The sequence below is a fragment of the Hypanus sabinus genome, chromosome 5 (assembly GCF_030144855.1).
Source record: "Hypanus sabinus isolate sHypSab1 chromosome 5, sHypSab1.hap1, whole genome shotgun sequence".
NCBI lineage: Eukaryota > Metazoa > Chordata > Chondrichthyes > Myliobatiformes > Dasyatidae > Hypanus > Hypanus sabinus.
The window spans coordinates 108,240,561-108,266,225 of NC_082710.1; the positions used below are offsets into that span (position 1 = coordinate 108,240,561).

Below are 25,665 nucleotides of genomic sequence, written 5' to 3' on the forward strand. Positions count from 1 at the left end.
GATATTACACGTGAGGATTTTTTAACTTTTAATTAAATCCGTATGGTAACATAAACAAATACATATTGCAAATGCTTTTTTTCGAACAGTGCCTGTAACACAGCTACTTTTAAATATACATACGTATCGGTAACACACAAATTACGTTGCGTATACTTTTTTTCTGAACAGTGCACGAACAACATTCCAATATCTCCTAACGACTGGTAAAAAAAATATATATACTGCAGCCTACCAGGAAAAGTTATTGATCGCCTTTAACTTAAAAGCTGCATCATATGCTTTCTTCGAGTGTTTTCCATGTTGATGAGAGTGAGTACAAATGACTGATTTACAATAATTTAATTGTGAAAGTGCGCTTGATTTATTGTACAATTTCATTGGACCTCTGTGAACTACTCATCAATTTTATTGGTCTTGCTATGATCCCAGCCCCCTCCTTTGTGAGAATCGCAAGAGCACCCGTTGGGGGGGGGGGGGTTCAGTAGACCCAGTAGGAGAGAGAGAGAAAGAAATGTGCCAAATTGCACGTTCCACCCGGGATGCAAGATAATGCGACAGTGACTATTGTCTCATGGAGACCACGTGAAAAGCCCTCGGGCAAGGTGGGCTGGTTGAGAGAGAGATTGCATCATCCCAACCTGATTGACACCTGCAACCCCGTGAGGAAGTATAAAGGAGAGTCTCGGGGACAGCCCCCTCAGACGCATCAAGAAGACACGAGAGAGTGATCCCACAGCAGCGGGAAGCCATTCTGAAGGAAGGCACGTGCGTTAGATTCCCGGATTGGAATTTGTGGCTGGAATCACAGAAAACTGCTTTTAACTAACATCGGGGAGAGGAAACCAACGCTCCCCCGATTTCACGGAAGATTCAAGTCTCGGCAAGTTCTTTCTCTTCTCCCCCAATCTCTCTCTCTCGGTCGCCCCACGTGAAACCCAGCGATTTTCAAAGGGCTGAGGCCTGCAGACTTTCTGAGTGACTTTTATATTTCCAACGGACAATCTATTACTCCCTAGACACCAGCAGAGCTCACTTCTTAATGATGATTATTACTATACCCGCGCTTTAGATTGAGTGTTGACGATGTGCACTATCTGAATGTATGTATTAACCCTACTTTTGTGTCCCTTTATAAATAAAACGTTTGAAAATAGTGACATCAGAGTTCAACGGACCTCTCTATCTTTGCTGGTAAGCTCTCCAGTTACGGGATTCATAAAAGTCTACTGTTACGAGGCAAAATGTTTTTGGTGGCATGAAAAAAAAACATGCATTAGCCGCACCGTAGTATAGGCTGCAGTGTTGCTGCAGTGTTCAAAGCGTGGGAAAAAAGTAGCGGCTTATAGTCCGGAATTTACGGTAACTGTGATGTACGGATTCTGACTGCATTGTAATCTTTGTGAAAGCAGTGCTATCATAAGTGACAGCAACTTTTACAAAATATATTTGTTGTTGAAGCAGTTGAAAGCCTTGTTGAAAGTCGTGTAACTGAGTGTATAATTAATGTCTTGTTAACAACTGAATGGCTTGGTTTTGTTCTTTTGTTCCTATAATATTGGCTTCTGAGGTATGTGTTCCAAGAAGGGAGGTACCCATCACTATCAACTCTTTTAATCGCATACAGTGATTGTTGCCTTAATCTCCTAATTCTGAAGGAGGCTATTTATGAATTGTTCAGAATATGGTGGATTCTGGTTAATTGGGACACATCGGGACCAGCCAGTACATTTTGGCCCAATTAGCTGAAGTTTTATGGAAATAGTTAAAAAGGTATTAAGAGACCAACTACTGTTTAACTGAGTATCATTATGTATTTAGATGAAATACAGAACAAGTTGGAACACCAATGCTACTACAGTACTTTGAAACTGTACTACAAAATGGTGTACGCTGCCATGTCCTTTTCACTGTAAATGAACAAAATCAGTGCAGACACCTAGTACAGATAATGGATGGCCTTCATTGCCTTCCTGCGTGAAGTGTCAAGAGTCAGTGCTTTTTAATTCTATGTCCATTGACCTAAATGAATAATACAACACAAGCATATGCAACTGCTTGCTCTAAGCACGATGTAGTCTCTAACAACTGCGCAAGTGCTTGCCACTGACACTAGTTAGAAACAGTTTGACAACTTTTCTTGTCCTAATTGTGTGGCATTGTGGCCTAAGTAAACAAATGAATCCTGGCAGTTCTCTTGATTAGTTTTTGTTCTTTGAATTGTCCCAAATAAGTGTCTACTCCGATTAGCCGATGGTCCGCTTAATCAGAATCCACTGTATTTAAATTCCGTGGTTTTAAACTTCCAAGGTTATTGCTATTCAGTTTTCCTGAAGAATTCTTGTATGTTTGGCCCCAATATTAATATTTTGCAATAGAAAATAAAATAAAAGAAATTTGTGAATTCAGTTTGCTTTCCTATTCTGTCTTCTGCAGAAGAGTAGTGGATTCCAAATATTGTTGGACAAGAAAAATAATAACTTTAGTTATATAGCATCTTTCCTGCATTAAGATGCAGGCCCAAAGTGCTTTACATATTTTGTAAAGTTAAATCAGTATAGTCATTAAAGATAGAAGATAAAATTAAAGTTATAAGTAAAGACAAGACATTGTATAGAATAAAATGTAATTGAATATACAAGATTGTATAAATGTATTCAACATCATCAAGCATTATGTAATTCTATAATTATGCCAAATTAAAAAATAATTTTTAAAGAAGTGTTTTGAAGCATTCCACAGTACTAGCCTGGTGTACCCCAAGTGGTGGAATATTCTAGATTTTAGAATAGATTGAATGTATTCCACATAAAGCATTCAATCTTCATTTGTAGGTATTTTCCATATTAGTGGCAATTATCCCATTATCACTGATGGTTTAAAAAAAAACTGTATTAATCCATGCATATTGGAGAACACTCGTGTAGATGCTGCCCAGCCTATGGCCCCTTGCAAACAAACATGCAGACGCATTTGCTTTCTGCCTTCCTCTTTCACCCCTCTTGCTCAATTTTGGCATTGACTTATTTATTAGCTCCTGCACCTGGTTGCCTACCTGTGATTTTCTTTAGCAGCAGGAGAGTTGACAATGGCAGTCCTTGAATCTGGTGGCATTCTGAGCCATGCTTCTGACTTTGGCTGTACACTTAATTATATTGTCACTTTTCCTTCCCAGCTGTAAACCTGGATGTTTGCCTAACTGCTTCCCTTGTTCTTGACTCTGGCTGCATGGCTAACAGTGTTCCTGATGCATGTTGTGTCCTGCCCATACTGTCCCTGGCTCCAGTTTCACTTGTAGGGCTCTTGATGCCACTCACCCATCATTCGAGCCATCCACCGAACCATGTTCCTATCTTTTTCTCACTGCCAGTTCTGGCTGCCTGTTTAACTGCATTCTGGTACCCAACTTCTGTTGTTTGCCTAAGTGTATTCCTTATTCCATTCACCAGTTGAACAATTAATTGTTCCATCAAAAATCTAAGAGAGACCGAGATAACAACTGCAAAGTTCAATTACACTGATATCAGGTCAGGCTTTTGTGCAAAGTTTCCTGGATAGGGGCTTGAGCCCACAAGATTTTGCTTAGCTTGTTAATATTACCAACATCTTGAAACAACTTCTTCCTCTAAATTTTACTATGCTGAGATACCTTTTGGCCCTGTCTCAATCTCTGCCACAGCTCTGGGCCTCTATCTTTTCCACTTGCCGTGGACCTGTCCAACGTTCCATCCTCCACCTTCAACCACTAATTCTTCGCCGCCTTCACGCATGGGAAGAGTTGGAAGAATTCCTATCTCCACTTCCTGTTCTGACATGTCGGCCCATGGTTGCTTCTTTTGCCACGATAAGGCCACTCTTAGTGAAGGAGCAACACCTCATTTCCTGTCTCGTAGCCTCCAACCTGATGGCATGAACGATTTTCCTATTACAGTAATATATTTTTCTGATGCCCTGCCCCCCCACTTCCCTCTTCTATTACCCGCTCTGCCCTCTTGCCTCTTCTCAGCTGCCTATCAACTTCAACACCCCACCCTACCTTGCCCTTCTCCCAAGGTCCACTTTCCTAGCCGTTTACCTTTCCCATCTACCTGATTTCATCTATCATGTTCCAGCTAGTCCTCCTTCCCTTCCCTTCCCTTCCCACCTTTTTATTCTGGCACCTTCGCCCTTTCCAGTGCTGATGACAGGTCTCAGTCTGAAACATTGACTGCTTATTAATTTCCATAGATTTTGTCTGACCTGCTGAGTTTCTCCAGCAACATCTGTGTTTCCTTTGAAACAATGTTTTCTGATTGATTTGCCAAATGCAGTAATTACCTGAATTTAATGTATTATTGATTTGGTAACACCTCAGAAGTCAGGTTTAATATCACTGGCATATATCATAACATTATTGTTTTGCGGCAGGAGTATATTGCAATACTTAGGTAAAAAAAAATATAAATTACAATAAAAATATTTATAAATTGAGTAGCGCAAAAAGAGGGCAAAGAAAGAGCAAAAAGAAAAAAAAACAGTGAGGTAGTATACATGGATTCATTATCCATTCAGAAATCTGATGGTGGAAGGAAAGAAGTTGTTCCTGAACTGTTGAGTGTGTGTCTTCAGGCTCCTGTACCATCACCTTGATGGTAGCAATGTGAAGAGGGCATGTCTTGGGTGACGTGGTCCTTAATGATGGATGTCGCCTTCTTGAGGCATCACCTTTTTAAGATGTTTTTGATGCTGGAGAGGCTAGTGCCCAAGCTGGATCTGATTGAGTTTAGAACTTTCTGCAGCTTGTTTCAACCTGTGTCCCATCCATTAAGAGATGGTGACGAAACCATTTGGAATGCTCTCCGCAGTACATATGAAGAAATTTGCAAGTGTCTTTGGTGACATACCAAGTCCCTTAAAACTCCTAATGAAGCTTAGCTGCTGTTGTGCCTTCTTTTTGTGATTGTATCATTGTGTTGGACTCAGGACAGATCTTCAGGGATGTTAATACCCAGGAACTTGAAACAGCTCATCCTTTCCACTACTGATCCCTCGATGAGGTCTGGTCTGTGTTCCCTCTACTTTCCCTTCCTGAAGTCCACTGTCAATTCCTTGGTCTTGCTGACGTTGAGTGCAAAGTGATTTTTGTGAGACTGCTCAGCCAGCCGACCTGTCTTGGCAGTGCTGCTCGAGCAACCGACCTGTCTCAGCGCTCAAAGTGTCACTTTGTTAGAAATATACAGCGCAATACAGGCCCTTCATCCCACAATGCTATGCTTTAGAAGTTATCTAGAGTTACCTGTAGCCCACTGTTTTTCTAAGCTCCATTTGCCTATCCAGGAGTCTCTTAAAACAGTGGTCCCCAACCACCAGGCTGCGAGGAAACTATATGATTTGGTGATATGAAACAATACGAGTCAGCTGCACCTTTCCTCATTCCCTGTCATGCCCACTGTTGAACTTGCAAGGTCATCAGTCGGTCATTAATCCTACAACTACTCGATGAGTTTAAAAAAAAACAAATGTCGCTTGAGAGTTTCTTTGGAAGAGGTGGTTAGAGACATATAAGACCTAACAATGATGGTAACGCAGAGACAGCTGAGGCCAAGACTACAAAAAAAAAGAAAGCTTCCTTCAACAGAAAATACAATGAGTCGAACATAAAATATGGCTTTAATGTGACCAGTGACTTGCATGCTCCAAGCTCCCTGTGTATGATATGTGGAGACAAGCTGTCTAATGAAGTAATGAAGCTCTTAAAACTGCTTTGGCACCTTGAGTACAAGCACCCTGCATGTAAAGACAAACCTGTTGGGTTTTTTGAGTGGAAATAATGTGAGTAAGCGGGACAGAAGTGCTGAGAGCCTCCACCTCCACAATTGCTGCTGCTCTGAGAGAGTCGTAATTAGTGTCTAGCCGTATTGCTAAGGTCAAATCAAACACGTACAAACAAGCTGGATGAACACAGCAGGTCAGGTAGCATCCGTTGAAATGAGCAGTCAGTTTCGGTCTGAGACCCTTCGTCAGGACTGAAGCTAAGGCTATGAAGCCTTTTTCATTGTTGGTGAAGAATTGATTCTGCCTGTATTGGAGTATAAAAGTTGTATTGTTTGCTGTGTAACCAAAACTATGTAGTTAGCTTTGAGTTTGCTATTTGCTATGCATGTATCCAATTTAGTAGGAGAATGAAATCTTAAGAATGTAGATTATAATGGTGTGTTAATGAGAGGTAGCTAAGAGATGTAGATTAGAACATGATTAAGTCAATGGGTAGAAACAATAGTGGCGTATGTACTTGACTGATTGGATATGCTAATGCAACTAAACCGGGAGATTGCTATAAAAAATGCTATGTACAAGCATAGGTGGGCAATCAGCGACTAGCTCAATGACTGTCTCAACTTTGATTTGCAAATTCAAGTTTAATACTTCTTGAAGAATCTTCTGCGTCTCCTGGTCATTTGTGGGGCATGAGAAACCACGACACCTGCTGCCAAGGACATATGCCTGAACTGTTGGGAGAAGCTGCAGCTAACAAGATGGCACAGGTTTCTCTTTCAGCTACCACATTTTCAAGGAGAATCAATGACATAGCAGAGGACATTGAAGCACAGCTGTTGGAACGGCTTAACGAGTCATCACGGTATGCTATCCAGGTCGAGGAATCTACCAATGTCAACAACAAGGCAATACTGCTGGTTTGCAATATATATTTCAAGACAATATGCACGAGGATGTGTTGTGTGCACTGCTGCTGCTAACTAACACAACTGGGGCAGAACTATTCAAGTCTTTGAATGACTACATGTCAGGCAAACTGGACTGTGTTGGAATATGCATAGATGGGGCTGCAGCTATGACTGGACGGCTGCCTCGTTTCACTACCTGAGTCAAAGACGTTGCTCCTGAATGCCAGTCTGCACACTGTGTCATACACAGGGAAATGCTGGTTAGCTGAAAAATGTCACTTGATCTTAACAGCGTATTGAGTGACGTTGTTGAAGTTATCAATCACATCAAAGCAAAAGCCCTTAACTCACGTCTGTTTGAGAAGCTTTGCAAGGAAATGAATGCAGAGCACAAACACCTTCTCTTGCACATTTAAGTCAGGTGGCTATCAAGGGGGAGAGCCCTGGCCAGAGTTTTTGAATTAAGAGAGCCGCTACAGAGATTTCTTTCAAGAAAAATGTCACCACTGGCAGCACACTTCAGTGACAAGGAGTGGATAGCGAAACTCACTTATCTGTGTGACGTCTTCAACCTACTCGATGAATCCAATTTGTCACTTCAGGGGAGAATGACAACTGTCTTCAAGCTGGCAGATAAAGTGTCTGCTTTCAAAGCCAAACTGGAACTATGGGGATGGTGAGTGGACGGGCATGTTTGCATGTTCCCAACATTAGCTGGGACTTTGGGAGAGACTGAGGCTGCACCGCCCTCCTCACAGCTGGTGTGCGATCACCTATCTTTGCTGTCGACAGAATTTGAGCGTTACTTCTCAACCGCAAATGACCCAAGACGTGCAAAGGAATGGGTCCATGACCCATTTGTGAATGTCCCCAGTGAATTATCCACGTCAATGCAGGAAGAAGATCAACTCCTCAAGCTTGTAGATGACGGTGGGTTGAAAAGTATGTTTGACATAAACATTTCTGCCGGCATTGTGGATCAAAGTCAAGGCTGAATATCCTGAGCTAGCCACGAAAGCACTGAAAATGTTGCTTTCATTTCCAACATTATATCTCTGCGAAGTGGGGTTTTAGACTAGACATAAGGAACCCCCTTGGAGTATCGCAGTCTCCCATCACCCCTCGATGGGACTGTCTTGTTGCAGGGAAACAACCCTAGGGCTCTCACTGATTCCGCAATATTGGTGTGTTGCAAGATTTTATATGTTCATGCGAGGAAAATATGCGCTGTTTAATATTAAATTCGTTAGATAAACCCTTTTAGAAATGAAATTGAGTGTATTAGCCACTTATAAGTGAGTTATAGTTGACTTATCACCTATATTCTGGTTGTGATTAACACCCCCCCCCCCCCCCCCCCACCCTGTTGGCTGGTCCGCAAGCATATTGTCAATATTAAACTGGTCCGCGGAGCAAAAAAGGTTGGTGACCCCTGTCTTAAATGACACTATTGCATCTACCTTCATCACCGTCGCTGGGAGCCTATTCCATGTACTCACCACTCTGTGCGTTTTTTTTTAAAAATACTTACCCCTGACATCTCCTCTTTACCTAATTCTAAGCACCTTAAAACTCTGACCTCTCCTGTTAGCCATTTCAGCCCTGGGAAAAACCCTCTGACTATCCACACGATCAATGCCTCTGGTCATCTTATGTACCTATCAGGTCACCTCTCATCCTCCACCACTCCAAGGAGAAAGGCTAAGGTCACTCAACATGTTCTCATAAGGCATGCTCCCCATTCCAGGCAACATTCTTGTAAATCTCCTCTGCATCCTTTCTATGGTTTCCACATCTTTCCTGTAGTGAAGCGACTAGAATTGAGCACAGTATTGAAAGTGGGGTCTGACCAGGGTCCTATAAAGCTGTAACATTACCTCTGTTCTTAAACCCCTATCCCAGGGGTCGGCAACCTTTACCACCGAAAGAGCCATATGGACCCACTTCCCACAGAAAAGAAAACACTGGGAGCCACAAAACCCGTTTGACATTTAAAATGAAATAACACTGCATACAACGTTTTTTTTTGCCTTTATGCTATGTATAAACAAACTATAATGTGTTGCATTTATGAAATTAATGAACTCCTGCAGAGCAAACAAAATTTCTGCATGCAGAAACATGCACAAAATTTCTGCATGCACAAACATTTCTGCATGCAATAAAAATATTTTGAACTCCGAAAAAAAGACGTTGGGTTGAAGGTTACTACATTGTTAGCCTACCTTGGATCGAAAAATTAAAAGAAATCGTGCACTGGCGGGTGTCAGGCATTGGCAGTGGTGATGTATATTAATAGCGATAAAAACACGTAGCGGTGTGCTACACGCAGCGCTAAAATAACGACACGGAGTGGGTAAACTGCAGTCAAAGATAACTTTATTCGAACTACACAGCCTTGCTTTTAAGCCTCTCTCAACCCCCCCCCCCCTCCACCATGGGGCGCGGATGCTCCAAAAGACACATACTCACAAACCCCCGTAGGCTATCTCCCTTAGCCGGAACGCTGGCAAATTGTGAGCCAGTTCGGATGTGCCAGGAACTGAGTCACCACAACGTTTTATTTAGATTGTACAAGATCACCATAATCTTCAAATTTAGAATTACATTTCAAAAACTAACAAACTAACATAAAATACAATTTAATTAAATACTCATCATTTATTTTCCAAAGCCACAGGGAGCCGCAGCACAGAGTTGAAAGGATCGCATGTAGCTCCGGAGCCGCGGGTTGCCGACCCCTGCCCTATCCCATGGTTGATGAAGGCCAATGCACCATATGCCTTCTTAACCACAGAGTCAACCTGCACTGCAGCTTTGAGTGTCCTATGGACTCGGACCCTAAGGTCCCTCTGATCCTCCACACTGCCAAGAGTCTTGCCATTAATACTATATTCTGCCATCATATTTGACCTACCAAAATGAACCACTTCACACTTATCTGGGTTGAACTCCATCTGCCACTTCACAGCCTAATTTTGCATCCTATCAGAGTCCCACTGTAACCTCTGACAGCCCTCCACACTATCCGCAACACCCCCAACCTTTGTATCATCAGCAAATTTACTAATCCATCCCTCCACTTTCTCATTCAGGTCATTTATAAAAATTATAAAGAGAAGGGGGTCCCAAAAAAAGATTCTGCATCACACTACTGGTTACTGACCTCCATGCAGAAAATGATCTGTCTTCAACTACTCATTGCTTTCTGTGGGCAAGCCAGTTCTGGATCCACACAGCAAGATCCCCATGGATCCCATGCCCCCTTTCTTTTTCAATAAGCCTTGTATGGAACCTTCTCAAATGCCTTGCTGAAATCCATATACACTACATCAATTGCTCTACCTTCATCAAAATATTTAGTCACATCCTCAAAAGATTCAATCAGGCTCGTAAGGCACGATCTGCCCTTTGACAAAGCCATGCTGACTATTCATAATCATGTTATGCCTATCCAAATATTCACAAATCTTGCCTGTCAAGATCCTTTTCCATCAACTTACCAACCACTGAAGAAAGACTCACTGGTCTATAATTTCCTGGGCTATCTCTACTCTCTTTCTTGACTGGAACAACATCTGCAACCCTCCAATCCTCCGGGAGCTCTCCCATCCTCATTGATGATGCAAAGATAATTGCCAGAGGCTCATCAATCTCCTCCCTCACCTCCCACAGTAGCCTGGGGTATGCCTTGTTCAGTCCTAGAGACTTATCCAACTCGATGCTTTATAAAAGCTCCAGCACATCCCCTTAATGTCTATATGCTCAAGCTTTTGAATCCGTTATAAGTCATCCCTACAATCACCAAGATCCTTTTCTGTAGTGAATATTGAAGCAAAGTATTTATTAAATACCTCTGCTATCTCCTCCGGTTCCGTACAAACTTCTCCACTGTCACACTTGATTGGTCCTATTCTCTAATTTCTTGTCCTCTTGATCTTCACATACTTGTAGAATGCCTTGGGGTTTTCTTTAATCCTGCTCGCCAAGGCCTTCTTATGGCCCCTTCTGTCTCTCATAATTTCATTCTTAAGTTCCTTCCTGCTAGCCTTATAATCTTCTAAATTTCTATCATTACCTAGTTTTTTGAACCTTTCACAAGCTCTTTTTTTCTCCTTGATGAATTTTAACAGCCTTTGTACACCATGTTCTTGTACCCTACCATCCATTCCCAGTGTACCTATGCAGAACGCCACTCAAATATCCCCTGAACATTTGCCACATTTCTGCTGTACATTTCCCCGAGAACATCTATTCCCAATTTATGCTTCCAAGTTCCTACCTGATAGCTTCATAGTTCCCCTTACTCCAATTAAACACTTTCCTAACTTGTCTGTTCCTATCACTTTCCAATGCTATGGTAAAGGAGATAGAATTGTGATCACTATCTCTAAAATGCTGTCCCACTGGCAGACCTGACACCTGACCAGGGTCATTTCCCAATACCAGAGCAAGTACAGCCTCTCTTGTAGGCTTATCTACATACTGTATTGGGTCAGGAAACCTTCCTGAACAATACTAACAAACTCCACCCTATCTAAACCCCTTGCTCTAGGGAGATGCCAGTCATATTTGGGAAATTAAAATCTCACACAACGACAACCCTTTATTATTACACCTTTCCAGAATTTGTCTCTCTATCTGCTCCTTGATGTCCCTGTTACTATTGAGTGGACGATAAAAAGACACCCAGTAGAGTTGTTGACCCCTTCCTGTTTCTAACCTCCACCCACAGAGACTCAGTAGACAATCTCTACATGACTTCCTCTTTTTCTGCAGCCGTGACACTATCTCTGATCAGCAGTGCCATGCCCCCACCACTTTTGCCTTCCACCCTGTCCCTTCTGAAACATCTAAAGCCTGGCCCTTGAAGTACCCATTCCTGCTGCTGCACCATCCAAGTCTCTGTAACGGGCACAACATCTTAGCTCCAAGTACTGATCTGCATTCTGAGCTCATCTGCTTTGTTCGTGATGCTTCTTGCATTAAAATAGACACATCTTAATCCATCGGTCTGAGCACATACTTTTTCTATCACCTGACTATCCTCCTCCTCACACTATCTCCAAGCTTTCTCTATTTGTGAGTCAACAGGCCCTTCCTCCGTCTCTTCAGTTTGGTTCCCCCCCCCCCAGCAATTCTAGTTTAAATTTTCCCTAATAGCCATAGCAAACCTCCCTACCAGGATATTGGTTCCCCCTCGGTTTTAAGTACAACCCATCCTTTTTTGTATAGGTCTCGACTGCCCCAAGAGGTCCCAATGATCCAGAAATCTGAATCCCTACCCCCTGCTCCAATCTCTCAGCCACGCATTTATCCTTCTCCTCTCTTTATTCCTATACTCACTGTCGCATGGCACAGGCAGTAATCCCAAGTTTACTATCCCTGAGGTCCTTGCTTCTCAACTTCCTTCTTAACTCCCTGTAGTCTGTTTTCAGGACCTCCTCCTTTTTCCTGCCTATGTCATTGGTACCCATATGTACCATGACCTCTGGCTGTTCACCTTCCCACTTCAGGATATCGTGGACACGATCAGAAGCATCCTGTCCCTGGCACCTGGGAGGCAAGCTACCATCTGTGTTTCTTTCCTGAATCCACAGACTCTCCTGTCTGAACCCCTAACTATAGAGTCTCCTAATACTGCTGCCTTCTTCCTTTTCTCTACCCTTCTGAGCCATTGGGCCAGACTCTGTGCCAGAGGTATTCCTCTTCTCCCCCCCCCCCCCCCACCCCTGGTATGCAATCGCACCTAACAGTACTCGAGTAGGAATACTTATTGTTAAGGGGGACAGCTAGAGAGGGGTACTTTCTAGTATCTGACTCTTGCCCTTCCCTTTCCTGACTGTTACCCACTTATCTGGCCCCGGTGTGACTACTTGCCTATAGTTCCTCTATCACATCCTCACTTTCCCTAATTAGACAAAGGTCAACGAGCTGCATCTCCCGTTCCCTAACGCGGTCCCGAAGGCTGGGAGTCTCCCGAACTTCCCACATCTGACACCCAGTACAGAACACCGGCCTCACAGGCATACTTCCTGTTTCTATTTCTCACAGGTAACTTACCTCGCCTCAGCCCGTTATTGCCAAAACCCTACCATTCTGCCTCAGATCACTCTGTCGCTGCCTGCTCTGCTAGGCAGTGTCTCCCTTTTATGCTTGCTGAACCTTCCCTGCTATCTAACTCATGATTGCTGCTTCAGCAATAGCTGCTGATAGGCCACATACAATAGGCTCTCGAAACTCCCTTTCTAAATGATCGCTGCCGATCTGCGAGAAATCCCTTGGGGTAAAGCGCTTTTGATGCCTCCGATAGGCCATGTATGAAGGACAAAGGCTCTCAAAGCTCCCTTTTTAAATAACCGCCGCTGACCTGTGAGAAATCCCTCTTGGTTATATGCCAATGCATGGTTAAGAGTTATAGTCATTGCATTACCTATGATTGTATTATTTAGCTAAGTTAATTGAAATATAAAGCTTTGATTTTTATGGTAGTTGTAATTGAGTTGATAGGAAAGGTGGTTGTCTGCAGCAGTGCTTGTATTCTTGTTATCAGTAGAGGTCTGCAGTTGGTGCTGATAGCTCTGTCTTTACTCTTAGCTGTGTACTTATGAAGGAATGTAGCCTGGCTGTATCATTTGTAGAGGCCAGATTGTGTCACAGTCTTAGACACAGTCCATTGCACATTATTGTATACAGATGAATAAGAAGAATTGTAGTATTTAATTGTTGAATATTACAGAATGGTAACTATCAAAACTAACCAGTGGGATGACAGGGTAAAGGAAATGTACTGCAATATTTGGAAAATTAAAAGTTTCTCATTCGGCCCAAGTGTACTTTGTAACTCAGTCTGATCACTTGAAGGAATAAAACATGGGATGAATAGGAGGACATAAATTAGTTATAAGCCAGCTGAATTTGAATAATGATATTATTAATGATATCATTATCATTTTATCATTAGTGTTTGTTAATGATATTTGTGCCTCTTGTTTTAACTTGACATGCTCCTGTATAATTTTTCAGTGGCATTGTAATATCTACAGCAGATATCTGACTTGCTATTAGAAGCCAATAGAATTTTTCTTGTTACGGAAACCTTGTGAGCTGCTTGGGATGAAACAGTGCATTTTGCGTGTACTGTATAAATATTGTATTGCATTTCAGAATCAGGTTTATTTTCACTGACGAGTGTTGTGAAGTTTGTTGTTTTGTGATTGGTTTTCATTTCACCATGTTATGAACAATAACTGGGTATATGATTATTAAAGTAATTAAAGTACATTTTATCCAAGTAATTTACACATTGATCTGTAACATTATATGCTCAGTGTGGTTTGCCATGCTATTGTAAAATATCATACACTTATTTTACCATGCAAATTATCAGGCAGTTAAAATATGTATGTAAATGTTTGTGGTGAACTGTTGGGTAAAATACATATCATAATTCAGGATGCTGAAGGATCGTGCTGCTTCTCTTCCCTCCTGCCCCCCCCCCCCCCCCCCAATTTTGCTAGTAGAGTCTCAATTGTTCTTTTAGATCCCTACGTTGATGGTGGGAGCACTTGTCATAAAATAATGAACTGAAGTTTATAATTATGACAGCAAATTCCACGTGTACTCTTGCATTCGGGTAAATTGGTTATCTAAAAAGAATCTGACTGATAATTCTGTTGTAAGTACAGATTGGGACAGGCGATCACTGGTACTACAGGCCCACAAATGGTATATATGCAGCTTTCAGACTGATTAATTCATGCTGATACAATTGTATTTCTATGCTATATTAACTGTCCTGCTGTACATACTATTTATTACAAATTACTATAAATTGCTCATTTAGCCGGAGACGTGACGCAACGTAAACATTTTTACTCATGTATATGAAGGATGTAAGCAATAAAGACAATTCAAATTCAATAAAATGGTCAAGGGGTTGTTGCAAATGAACATAGCAGATTATCAGATAATGCTCAATAGAACAGTCCCCTGTGGGTGGCACCAGTCTTAAGTCAAGTGGCACTCCAACTCTAGGACCCACTGTATAGGTAGACTCCAATGTTAAGGCAGTTGGAGTATGAATATTCACCCTGTCCGAAACTGCAACTTACCACCAAAAAAAATCTAGGGTCTTCAAAGAACAGTTATGTGGTGTGGGGATTTATTTTCTTTCTCTACTCTCATGACCCAATACATGCTCAGATAACATAGGTTTGTATTATTTTAAATTGTGATTGGGCAAGGAATGCAACCTCTTTAACTTTTTATAGAAATAAGAAATATTAGATGATGTTAAAATGTGCAAACTTGACAGCTTTCTCTTTCATCCTGTATTAACTGCATCCATCTGCCAGCCTCTAGCCAAGGAAAGGATCAAATCAGATCTGTAGTAATTCAAAGGTTTTGTTCTCAACCTTTCCCAGATTACTGCAGTTTCCAAGATTGCCCAGCGTTTTGTTTTGCATTAACCTTCCAGAATACTTGGTCTTACAGGATTTTTTTCCTTCCCAAAAGTACTGCCCAAAAATACTCCCAAGTTTGAAGTAAATTTATCATCGCAGTACCACCATTTACAACCTGAGATTCATTTTCTTGCAGCCATTCACAGTAAATGCAAAAAAAACACAATAGACTGCACCCAACAGGATGGGAAAAACAACAAATGTGCAAAAAGACAATAAACTGTGCAAATACAAAAGGGAACAAAATGAAATAATAAATAAGTAATAAATATCAAGAACATGAGATGAAGATTCCTTGAAAATCAATCCTTAGGTTGTGGGAATAAGTCAGTGGTGGAGTGAGTGAAGTTATCTCATCTGGTTCAGGAGGCTGATGTTAAAGGGCTAATAACTATCCCTGAACCTGGTGGTATGAGTCCTGAGGCTTTTGCACCACTTTCCTAACGGCAGCAGTGAGAAGAGAGCATGGCCTGGATGGTGAGCGTCCTCGATGGATGCTGCTTTCTTGTGACGGTGCTTTGGGTAGACACGCTTAATGGTGGGGAGGGGTTTTACCTGTGACAGACTGTGGTGTATCCACTACTTTTTTTTTAGATTTTTTTCATTCAAGTACATTGACGTTTCCCTATCAGACCATGATGCAACTGGTCAATTTACTCTCCACCACACATCTTTTGGATGTGCTCAATCTTCGGAACCTTCTGAGAAAGTTGAGGCGTTGCTGTGCTTTCTTCATAATGGCAATGGTTTTTGATCTTGATACTGATGTTACTATGCCTTTCCATTTGTTTCTTGGTGAAAATGGTGACACTTGGAACATAGATGAAGAATAAAGTGATATGGAATTATTGGTTTAATTCAGGAGCACAGATTTCTATTAAGCACTGACTGGAGCTTGACCCTCCGAGCTCATTGTAGGTTGATTGATATGGTTGAAATCATAATTCAGTAATTTGGATGGAGCAGTAAAGAAATACATGGGGAGAAAAAAATCAAAGGTGGCAATTTGAATGCTTCTGATGTTTAGGACTAACGGCTATCCGTTTCAGAAAATAGTCAGTTCTTAAAGATTATCCGTAGTCAAACAATATCTCATGACTCAACATTCCTGTACTTTGAAACTGAATGATGATCATGAGTTCATGTTTAGAATGAGTTGTATATTTCTTTCAATGAAAATGACATGATGTGTGTTTTTATTGAAACTTAATTTTATATGAATAACCAACATAAAATTTGATAATGATTTTTGCTTCATGAAAATATTCCTTGTAATGAAATGCAATTTAATTGTATTCAATTAACATTTACTATTTGTTTCTCAAGCTTTTTTTTGACATTATTGCTTTGCTTTGGGTAGGTTGAATGTAATTTTTGCAAAATTCGATGAAGTTCAAAAATCTGGAAATATGATTCTTTCTTCTGCAACTGGTGAGTAATTTAGACTTGTTTTTTTCAGCTGTTTTGTGCTATGTTGAATCTTTTGTGGTTTTAGACAGGAGTAGTTAATTTTATTTTCCTTTTGCATAAACATATTTAGATTTATTTAAAAATTGTAGAAAGGTTTGATATAATTATGCTTAACTGACTCGGCAATCAAAGCTGAAATTTAATTTTGAATATGGTCCTATGGGAATGTTTTGGTTTTAAAAGTAACGTTAACTGTTGCTATTTAAGAAGTATGATGCTAGGCAGAAAGAATGCTGTTACTAAAGGCTATTGCCTTTTTAGGTTATAGGTAGTTTTTTAAAAAAAGATGTGCAACTTTGTTATTCATTCAGGTATTTTGTATTTTCTGGAAGCTAAATTCTGAATTAATGAAGTATTTGAATAGTGAGATTATGTTTTAAAATGTTTTATGTGAGTGGTCTATAATGTAGCATTTGCTGGCCACATTTTTATTTCCTGATGGAGTGCCAATACATGGCTATTCTGGTATCTCTGCAGTTTAAAGTCATTGACTTGTTGGAACTGGAAAACGGTGCATATTTTTTAAATGCAGAGGCAAGGTGGGAGAGCAAAAATAAATAGATGGAACAAAAATGTCTAATAGGGTGAAAACAGTCACTAAGTAATAGAAAGGATTATAGGATAAAGTAACTGACGGTAAGGAATGAAGGAAAGGATGGCTAAAGGATAATAAGATACTTTATCAGAGATTCTTCTGTATAATGCTAGAAGTAGACCCGTTTACTAATTTTATAAAATGCTCAATTGTATTTGCAACTAGCAAATGAAGCAGTCCTTACTTGGATACAGCATGACCTGAACAGTGTTGCTGTTTGGGTTGATAAATGGTAGGTAGCATTACCTAACACATAAGAGATGATCAGGCCACCAACCATGACATTCAATAGCATGAATCATCACCTGAATCTCTTGCAATCAATTCTAGCTCACCATCAGAAACTTAACTGGATCAGTTGCAAGAGGAGATCAGAAGTTCGGTGTCCTTCAGCAGCTAACTTGCCTCCTGACACTCCAAGGCCTTTCCAGCCTTTAGAAGATGTGTTGGGCATGTGATGGAATGCTCTCCCCATCCTTGGTGGTACATATGCAGCTCTTAAGTTGGTCAACATCATACAGACCAAAGAGGGTACCTTGAGTGGACATCCATCCTCAGTATTTATTCCTTCTGTTGATGCATATTTGCAAGTTGCTCAGGCTACTCCAACAGGATGTTTCAAATTGCGAAATGATAAAGGTAGCAGGTGCAAAGGAACCTGCAGGAGGTGGTGTTGCCAGAATTAGGTTTAATCTCCAAATTGGAGTTTGGACTGGCAGATGTGACTCCAAGCTGCCCAGCATCCTGGTTTGGACATAGGTTATTTTCCTTTATTGGTTAGGGGTCTAAATCCTGGAACTATCTATCCTACAACATGGTGGGAACATTGTCACCAAAGGACTGCTGTATTTTTGCTGCTGGCTTCTCGAGCATTAGGGGATGCTGCCCTTTTAGGCAAAGCCCAGATCCTGCAAAATAAAATAAATATGACATTAGAGCAATGATCAGAAACGTGATTTGGAAAATTTGAATGTCTTTTGTCCACAAGGCTGCAGTGTATTAAAAAAAAAGGTGCTATTCTTTGAACAAATTTAGAATAGTTTGGGAAGCCAAGGTCAGAATGTAAATCTGGCTGTGAATTATTATTTTGTGACCAGAGCTCAAGTCTGACAAACTATATATAGGCCATGATTGCCAAACTTGCACTGTAAGAAGACAGACAGACATTATTGATCCTGAGGGAAATTGGGTTTCGTTACTGCCGCACCAACCAAGAATAGTGAAGAAATATAGCAATATAAAACCATAAATAATTAAATAATAATAAGTTAATCATGCCAACTGGAAATAAGTCCAGGACCAGCCTATTGGCTCAGAGTATCTGACAGTCGGAGGGAGGAGTTGTAAAGTTTGATGGCCTATGAATGACTTCCTATGACGCTCAGTGTTACATCTCAGTGGAATGAGTCTCTGGCTGAATATATTCCGGTGCCTGACCAGTACATTATGGAGTGGATGGGAGACGTTGTCCAAGATGGCATGCAACTTGGACAGCATCCTCTTTTCAGACACCACTGTCAGAGAGTCCAGTTCCACCCCCACAACATCACTGGCCTTGCAAATAAGTTTGTTGATTCTGTTGGTGTCTGCTACCCTCACACAACAGCAAACATGATAGCACTGGCCACCACAGACTCGTAGAACATCCTCAGCATCATCCGGCAGATCTTAAAGGACCTCAGTCTCCTCAGGAAATAGAGACCTTCTGACTCTTCTTGTAGACAGCCTCAGTGTTCTTTGACCTGTCCAGTTTATTGTCAGTTCGTATCCCCAGGTATTTGTAATCCTCCACCATGTCCTCACTGACCCTTTGGATGGAAACGGGTCACCAGTGCCTTGGCCCTCCTCAGGTCCATCACCAGCTCCTTAGTCTTTTTCACATTAAGCTGCAGATGATTCTGCTTACACCATGTGGCAAAGTTTCCCACTGTAGCCTTGTACTCAGCCTCATCCCCCTTGCTGATGCATCCAACTATGGCAGAGTCATCAGAAAACTTCTGAAGGTGGCAAGACTCTGTGCAGTAGTTGAAGTCCGAGGTGTAGATGGAGAAGAGAAAGGGAGACAGGACAGTCCCCTGTGGAGCGCCAGTGCTGCTGACCACTCTGTCTGACACAGTGTTGCAAGCGCACATACTGTGGTCTGCCATTCAGGTAATCAATAATCCATGACACCAGGGAAGCATCCACCTGCATCACTGTCAGTTTCTCACCCAGCAGAGCAGGGCGGATGGTGTTGAATGCACTGGAGAAGTCAAAAAATATGACCTGCACAGTGCTTGCCAGCTTGTCCAGGTGGGCGTAGACACAGTTCAGCAGGTAGACGATGGCATCCTCAACTCCTAGTCAGGACTGGCAGGCGAACTGGAGGTGGGGTCTAAGACTTGTAATGCCCTTTGAGGAGACTGTACAGACAAGCTGAATGGGTGGGTGATTGATGAAATATAATTCTGAGAAGTAGTAATGTTGGCTTTTGATAGATTTAAGAAGCATTATAAGCTAGTGGGTGCAATTTTAAAACTGGTATGTCAACATAGACTAGTGGTATATGTGCTCAGTTCATTGAAAGTTTTCGTACAGGTTGAGAAAGTGGCTGAAAAAGTACATGGTGTTCAGTTTGTGAAATGGAGTGAAGTGCAAGAATGTAATGATGAGCACTGGTTTTGCCAAAACTGAAGTATTGTCTAGATTGTGGTGCCAAGCTGCAGAAAAGATGCACAGGATTGTAGAGCATCCAGAAGAGAATTTACTAAGCTGTTCTGGAGATGAGTGACATCAGAAATTGGAAGTGTGCTATTGAAATCTCTATAGGGGTGTTACATCGAAACATAGAAAATAGGTGCAGGAGTAGGCCATTCGGCCCTTCGAGCCTGCACCACCATTCAGTATGATCATGGCTGATCATCCAACTCAGAACCCTGTACCTGCTTTCTCTCCATACCTCAGATCCCTTTAGCCACAAGGGCCATATCTAACTTCCTCTTAAATATAGCCAATGAACCGGCCTCAACTGTTTCCTGTGGCAGAGAATTCCACAGATTCACCACTCTCTGTGTGAAGAAGTTTTTCCTCATCTCAGTCCTAAAAGGCTTCCCCTTTATCCTTAAACTGTGACCCCTCGTTCTGGACTTCCCCAACATTGGAAACAATCTTCCTGCATCTAGCCTGTCCAATCCCTTTAGAATTTTATACGTTTCAGTAAGATCCCCCCTCAATCTTCTAAATTCCAGTGAGTATAAGTCTAGTCCATCCAGTCTTTCTTCATATGAAAGTCCTGACATCCCAGGAATCAAACTGGTGAGCCTTCTCTGTACTGCCTCTATGGCAAGAATGTCTTTCCTCAGATTAGGGGACCAAAACTGTACACAATACTGTAGATGCGGTCTCACCAAGGCCTTGTACAACTGCAGTAGAACCTCCCTGCTCCTGTACTCAAATCCTTTTGCTATGAATACCAACATACCATTTGCCTTTTTCACCGCCTGCTGTACCTGCATGCCCACCTTCAATGACTGGGGTACAATGACACCCAGGTCTCGTTGCACCTCCCCTTTTCCTAATTGGCCACCATTCAGATAATAATCTGTTTTCCCGTTCTTGCGACCAAAGTGGATAACCTCACATTTATCCACATTAAATTGCATCTGCCATGAATTTGCCCACTCACCTAATCTATCCAAGTCACCCTGCATCCTCCTAGCATCCTCCTCACAGCTAACACCGTCGCCCAGCTTCGTATCATCCGCAAATTTGGAGAAGCTGCATTTAATTCCCTCGTCTTAATCATTAACATATATTGTAAGCAACTGGGGTCCCAGCACTGAGCCTTGTGGTACCCCACTAGTCACTGCCTGCCATTCCGACAAGGTCCCGTTTACTCCCACTCCTTGCTTCCTGTCTGCCAACCAATTCTCTATCCAGATCAATACCATACCCCCTATACCAGGGGTCGGCAACCTGCGGCTCTTTCATCTCTGTGCTGCGGCTCCCCGAAGTTTGTTAGTTTTTGAAATGTAATTCGAAATTTGAAGATTATGGTGATCTTGTACAATCTAAAAACGTTGTGGAGACCCCATTTCCTGGCACATCCGAACCGGCTCACAATTAGCCACCATTCTGGCTAAGGGAGATAGCCTACGGGGGTTTGTGAGTACGTGTCTTTTGGAGCATCCGCGCCCACGGGGACGGGTTGAGGGAGGCTTTAAAGCAAGGCTGTTTAGTTCGAATAAAGTTACCTTTGACTGCAGTGTCTTTATTTTAAAAGAACACACAGTCCATGCAATACCCCGTTGCTGCCGGTTTTAAAAACAGATAAATTTAAGTGGAGATTGGTGCATGATTTGTGAGCGGTAAATGATGTGGTAGAGGACTGGCCAGCGGTAGTCCCCAACCCACACACACTTTTGACTAATGTTCCACCAGAAGCAAATTACTTTTTAGTGATTGATTTGTGTTCAGCTTTCTTCAGCATTCCTCTGCGCTACACGCAGCGTTACACCGCTACAACGTGTTTTTTATTGCTATTAATATACATCACCACTGCCAATGCCTGACACCCGCCAGTGCACGCTTTCTTTTAATTCTTCGATCCAAGGTAGGCTAACTATGGAGTAACCTTCAACCCAACGTCTTTTTTTGGGAGTTCAAAATATTTTTGTTGCATGCAGAAATGTAATTTTGTTTTCTCTGCAGGAGTTCATCAATTTCATAAATGCAACACATTATAGTTTGTTTATACATAGCATAAAGGCAAAAAAAAAACCGTTGTATGCAGTGTTAATTTCATTTTAAATGTCAAACGGGTTTTGTGGCTCCCAGTGTTTTCTGTGGGAAATGGGTCCATATTGGCTCTTTCAGTGGTAAATGTTGCCGACTCCTGCCCTATACCGTGTGCTTTAAGTTTGCACACTAATCTCCTGCGTGGGACCTTGTCAAAAGCCTTTTGAAAATCTAAATATACCACATCCACTGGCTCTCCGCTATCCACTCTACTAGTTACATCTTCAAAAAATTCTATAAAATTCGTCAGACATGATTTTCCTTTCACAAATCCATGCTGACTTTGTCAGCATTTCACCTCTTTCCAAATGTGCTGTTATCATCTTTGATAACCGAGTCTAGCATTTTCCCCACCACCGATGTCAGACTAACCGGTCTATAATTCCCTTGTTTCTCTCCCTTTTTTTAAAAAGTGGGGTTACATTAGCCACCCTCCAATCAAGAAGAAATCAAGTGTTGCAAGAAGAAATGCGCTTGGGTGTCTGAGAAAAATCAGCTTGTCTAAACGGTACACTTAAACTCCCTCACATACACTGGAAAATATCCTGACAAGTTTGTATCTTAGCTTGGTATGGAGCTGCTGTGCTCCGGACTGATGGAATCCCCAGAGATGGATAAACATTGCCTAGTCCATCACAGACTTGTCACTTCCTTCCATTCAGTCCTGCCTTGCAATCTGTTGCTCCAGCAGTGGTATTGTCAGGGAAGCCTGTGAGCCTGGCTACTACCTTTTCTCTCTCATGGGAGAAGATGCAGTAGTTTGAGAGACTGAACAACCAGAATCCAGAACAGTTCCTTCCCCTTGCTCTCAGTCTTTCGAATGAATAACTTCTTTCACGACCCCTTCTGGGTGGCAGAGCTGCCACGTTGTTGAGACTCTGAATTCTATCTCTCTGTTCAAAGGTTAATTAGGATTCTACAACGTTGTTGTGGTTCTTGATTCTTCCAGATCAGATGAAGTCAGGACTTTTTGATCTTTCTTTAGAAGGTGTTAGTTTGCCAGATAGAGGGTTTATTGCAATTTGGTGTTTACATAATCACTATTAATACTCGCATTTTGTTTCAGACTCAGTAATACCATGTTCTTTAAGTTCCATGACTGCCATGTAGAGGTTTGAATTTGTCTCTGGATTACAGACAGTCTAATGTTAATGTTGGATCTGATTTTGGTGAAAAGCTTTTAATAGTGGAAATCCAAAACAGATATTAAACTGTGCTAGCAGAGTAGCATTCTTGAAGGCAGAACATAAACATTGAGCAGTACAGCACAGGAACAGGCCCTTCGACCCAAAACCTTGTGCCAATCCAATTAAATTAATTATCAAATGGGCAACCTAACTAATCCCTATTCTTTTATCTTCCTCACATTCATGTGTCTGTCTAAATGTCTTTAAAAGTCCCTATCTGTATCTGCCTCTACCACCATTTTGCTTTTTAAAACAAAATGTTGCTGCTCACTTCTTTGAAATTACCCCTCTTGCCTATCTACTCTATTATGCCTTTAAAGTGTGGTTAATAGATGGTGAATATTTTGGGTTGAGACCCTGCATCCCTCTGCCTCCATAAATGCTATTCAACCTTTACTTCTGTGATTTCTTCTGGCAGGATGCTTTTTGGCTCCAGATTCTAGTAGGTGGAGTTGCTCGTCTCCGTTATTAAACTGTAATGGTTTGATTCAGGAGATGAGGTTGGAGAAGTCCAGAAAAGTTGGTGTTTTGATTATAGTATCGAATTTCAGAATATAAAGAGGAAATGTTCTCAAGTGCTGGCTGAGTTGTACAGTATACATTTTCAACGTTGTTACCTGGTATGTTGGTGTTGGATAGATTTGTATAGAATCACTAGTCATTGGTATTGGTGTTCGAGAAGAGGTGATAGAGAGAGAGGACAGTTTCCATGAATAAAGAAAGCTGAGGATGATTTGATGAAGGAAGATAAACACTTTGATAACAGTATATTTCAGATGTTGGGAGAATAGAGGGTTAAAATTGGAAGCAGGCTGGTCAGAGCAAATTTGGACCTTCTGGGGACCCCAGGTACTCACATTTAATTGTCTCTGCCTCCTGGTGCTTCTCCCATCGAGCTCTGAGGACGACTCTCTGCGCCATGAGGAATTTACCTGGAGGCCCTATCCTAGTCCCTTCCACATCTCCAGGACTCCCTCTTCGCCATTTGTAATGGACCTGCTTGTTACTTTGTTCTCTGTTGGATCTATGCTTGCAATCGCTGTTTCTTAGACTTTGTTACGTCCTGCAAGGATCGGAAGATCGTCCGTCTGCAGATGCCAGGCTTGCCATCTCCAACACCAGCAGGCGTGAAATTCGGACCGTGGCCCCCGCAGTCAATCTTGGCGATTCTACCGACCCAGAGCATATTCAAAACCCGGACTCTACCACCATCCATGTGGGTCCCAACGACCATGGACACCTTCAAAGTGATTGCGCAGCCTCCAACTGTGACTCCAGCCTTGAACTCCACATGCTGCTATTGGAACTCCCATCTCCCCTTCCCCCACCACCACTCTGCAATCTCATCTCCTTAAGATTGCATTGTCAGCTCCTGGGCCCTCAGAGGCTCCATTTCCCTCTCACCCCAACCTTCTCCTCTCCACTGACACTACCAACCTCTCTCCACCCTCTGATCCCAGCTCTCATCTGTGCCAGACCTTCACCATCCCCTCTGATCTTCCACTCTGAGGCAGAGCACTCTGACCTTAGTAAGGGCCTCACCTTTGTCCCCCTGCGCCCACACCTCAATGAGCTCCGTGTACACCATGTTGCTGAACTCTTCTTCTGCCGGCTCCGTCTCTGAGCTTACTTCTTTGGCAAGAACTCTCCTACCCCCACCGATGAACCCCTTCTTCTGCCTTCAATGCTCCTCCTCTTCATAGGTACCCTGCTCTGGATCTTTTTATTACTAACTGCCGACAGGACATTAACCGTCTTGACGTCACCACACCTTGTTCCAGTTCCAGCCTCACTCCTTCCGAATGCTCTGCTCTCCACTCCCTCCGCACCAATCTCAACCTTACTATAAAACCCGCTGGTAAGGGGGGGGCGCTGTAGTAGTCTGGCGTACTGACCTCTACCTTGCCGAGGCACAGCGACAACTTGCAGATACCTGCTCTTATTTACCCCTCGAACATGACCCCACTAAGGAGCACCAGGCCATTGTCTCCCACACCATCACCAACCTTATCAGCTCTGGGGATCTCCCATCCACTGCCAGAACCTCATAGTTCCCACACCCCGCACTTCCCGTTTCTACCTCCAACCCAAGATCCACAAACCTGCCTGTCAAGGTAGACCCATTGTTTCAGCTTGCTGCTGCCCCACCAAACTCATTTCTGCATACCTTGACACTGTTTTATCCCCTCTTGTTCAATCCCTTCCCACCTATGTTTGTGACACTTCTCATGCTCTGGATTTTTTCAATGATTACAGGAGCAGGGAGGTTCTGCTGCAGTTGTACAAGGCCTTGATGAGACCGCGCCTAGAATATTGTGTGTAGTTTTGGTCCCCTAATCTGAGGAAAGACATTCTTGACGTAGAGGGAGTACAGAGAAAGTTCACCAAATTGATTCCTGGGATGGCAGGACTTTCATATGAAGAAAGACTGGATGGACTAGGCTTATACTCACTGGAATTTAGAAGATCGAGGGGGGGATCTTATTGAAACGTATAAAATTCTAAAG

The 25,665-nt window shown here is 42.2% G+C and overlaps 1 protein-coding gene across 1 annotated transcript in view; it reads left to right on the plus strand.

Annotated features, from left to right (window-relative positions):
* clasp1a (cytoplasmic linker associated protein 1a) overlaps positions 1–25,665 on the plus strand; it is a 341,123-nt gene that overhangs the window by 91,093 nt on the left and 224,365 nt on the right. Inside the window, exon 8 of the mRNA XM_059970314.1 lies at positions 16,491–16,561. Coding sequence (XP_059826297.1) covers positions 16,491–16,561 — 71 coding nt within the window. The remainder of the gene's footprint in view (positions 1–16,490; positions 16,562–25,665) is intronic.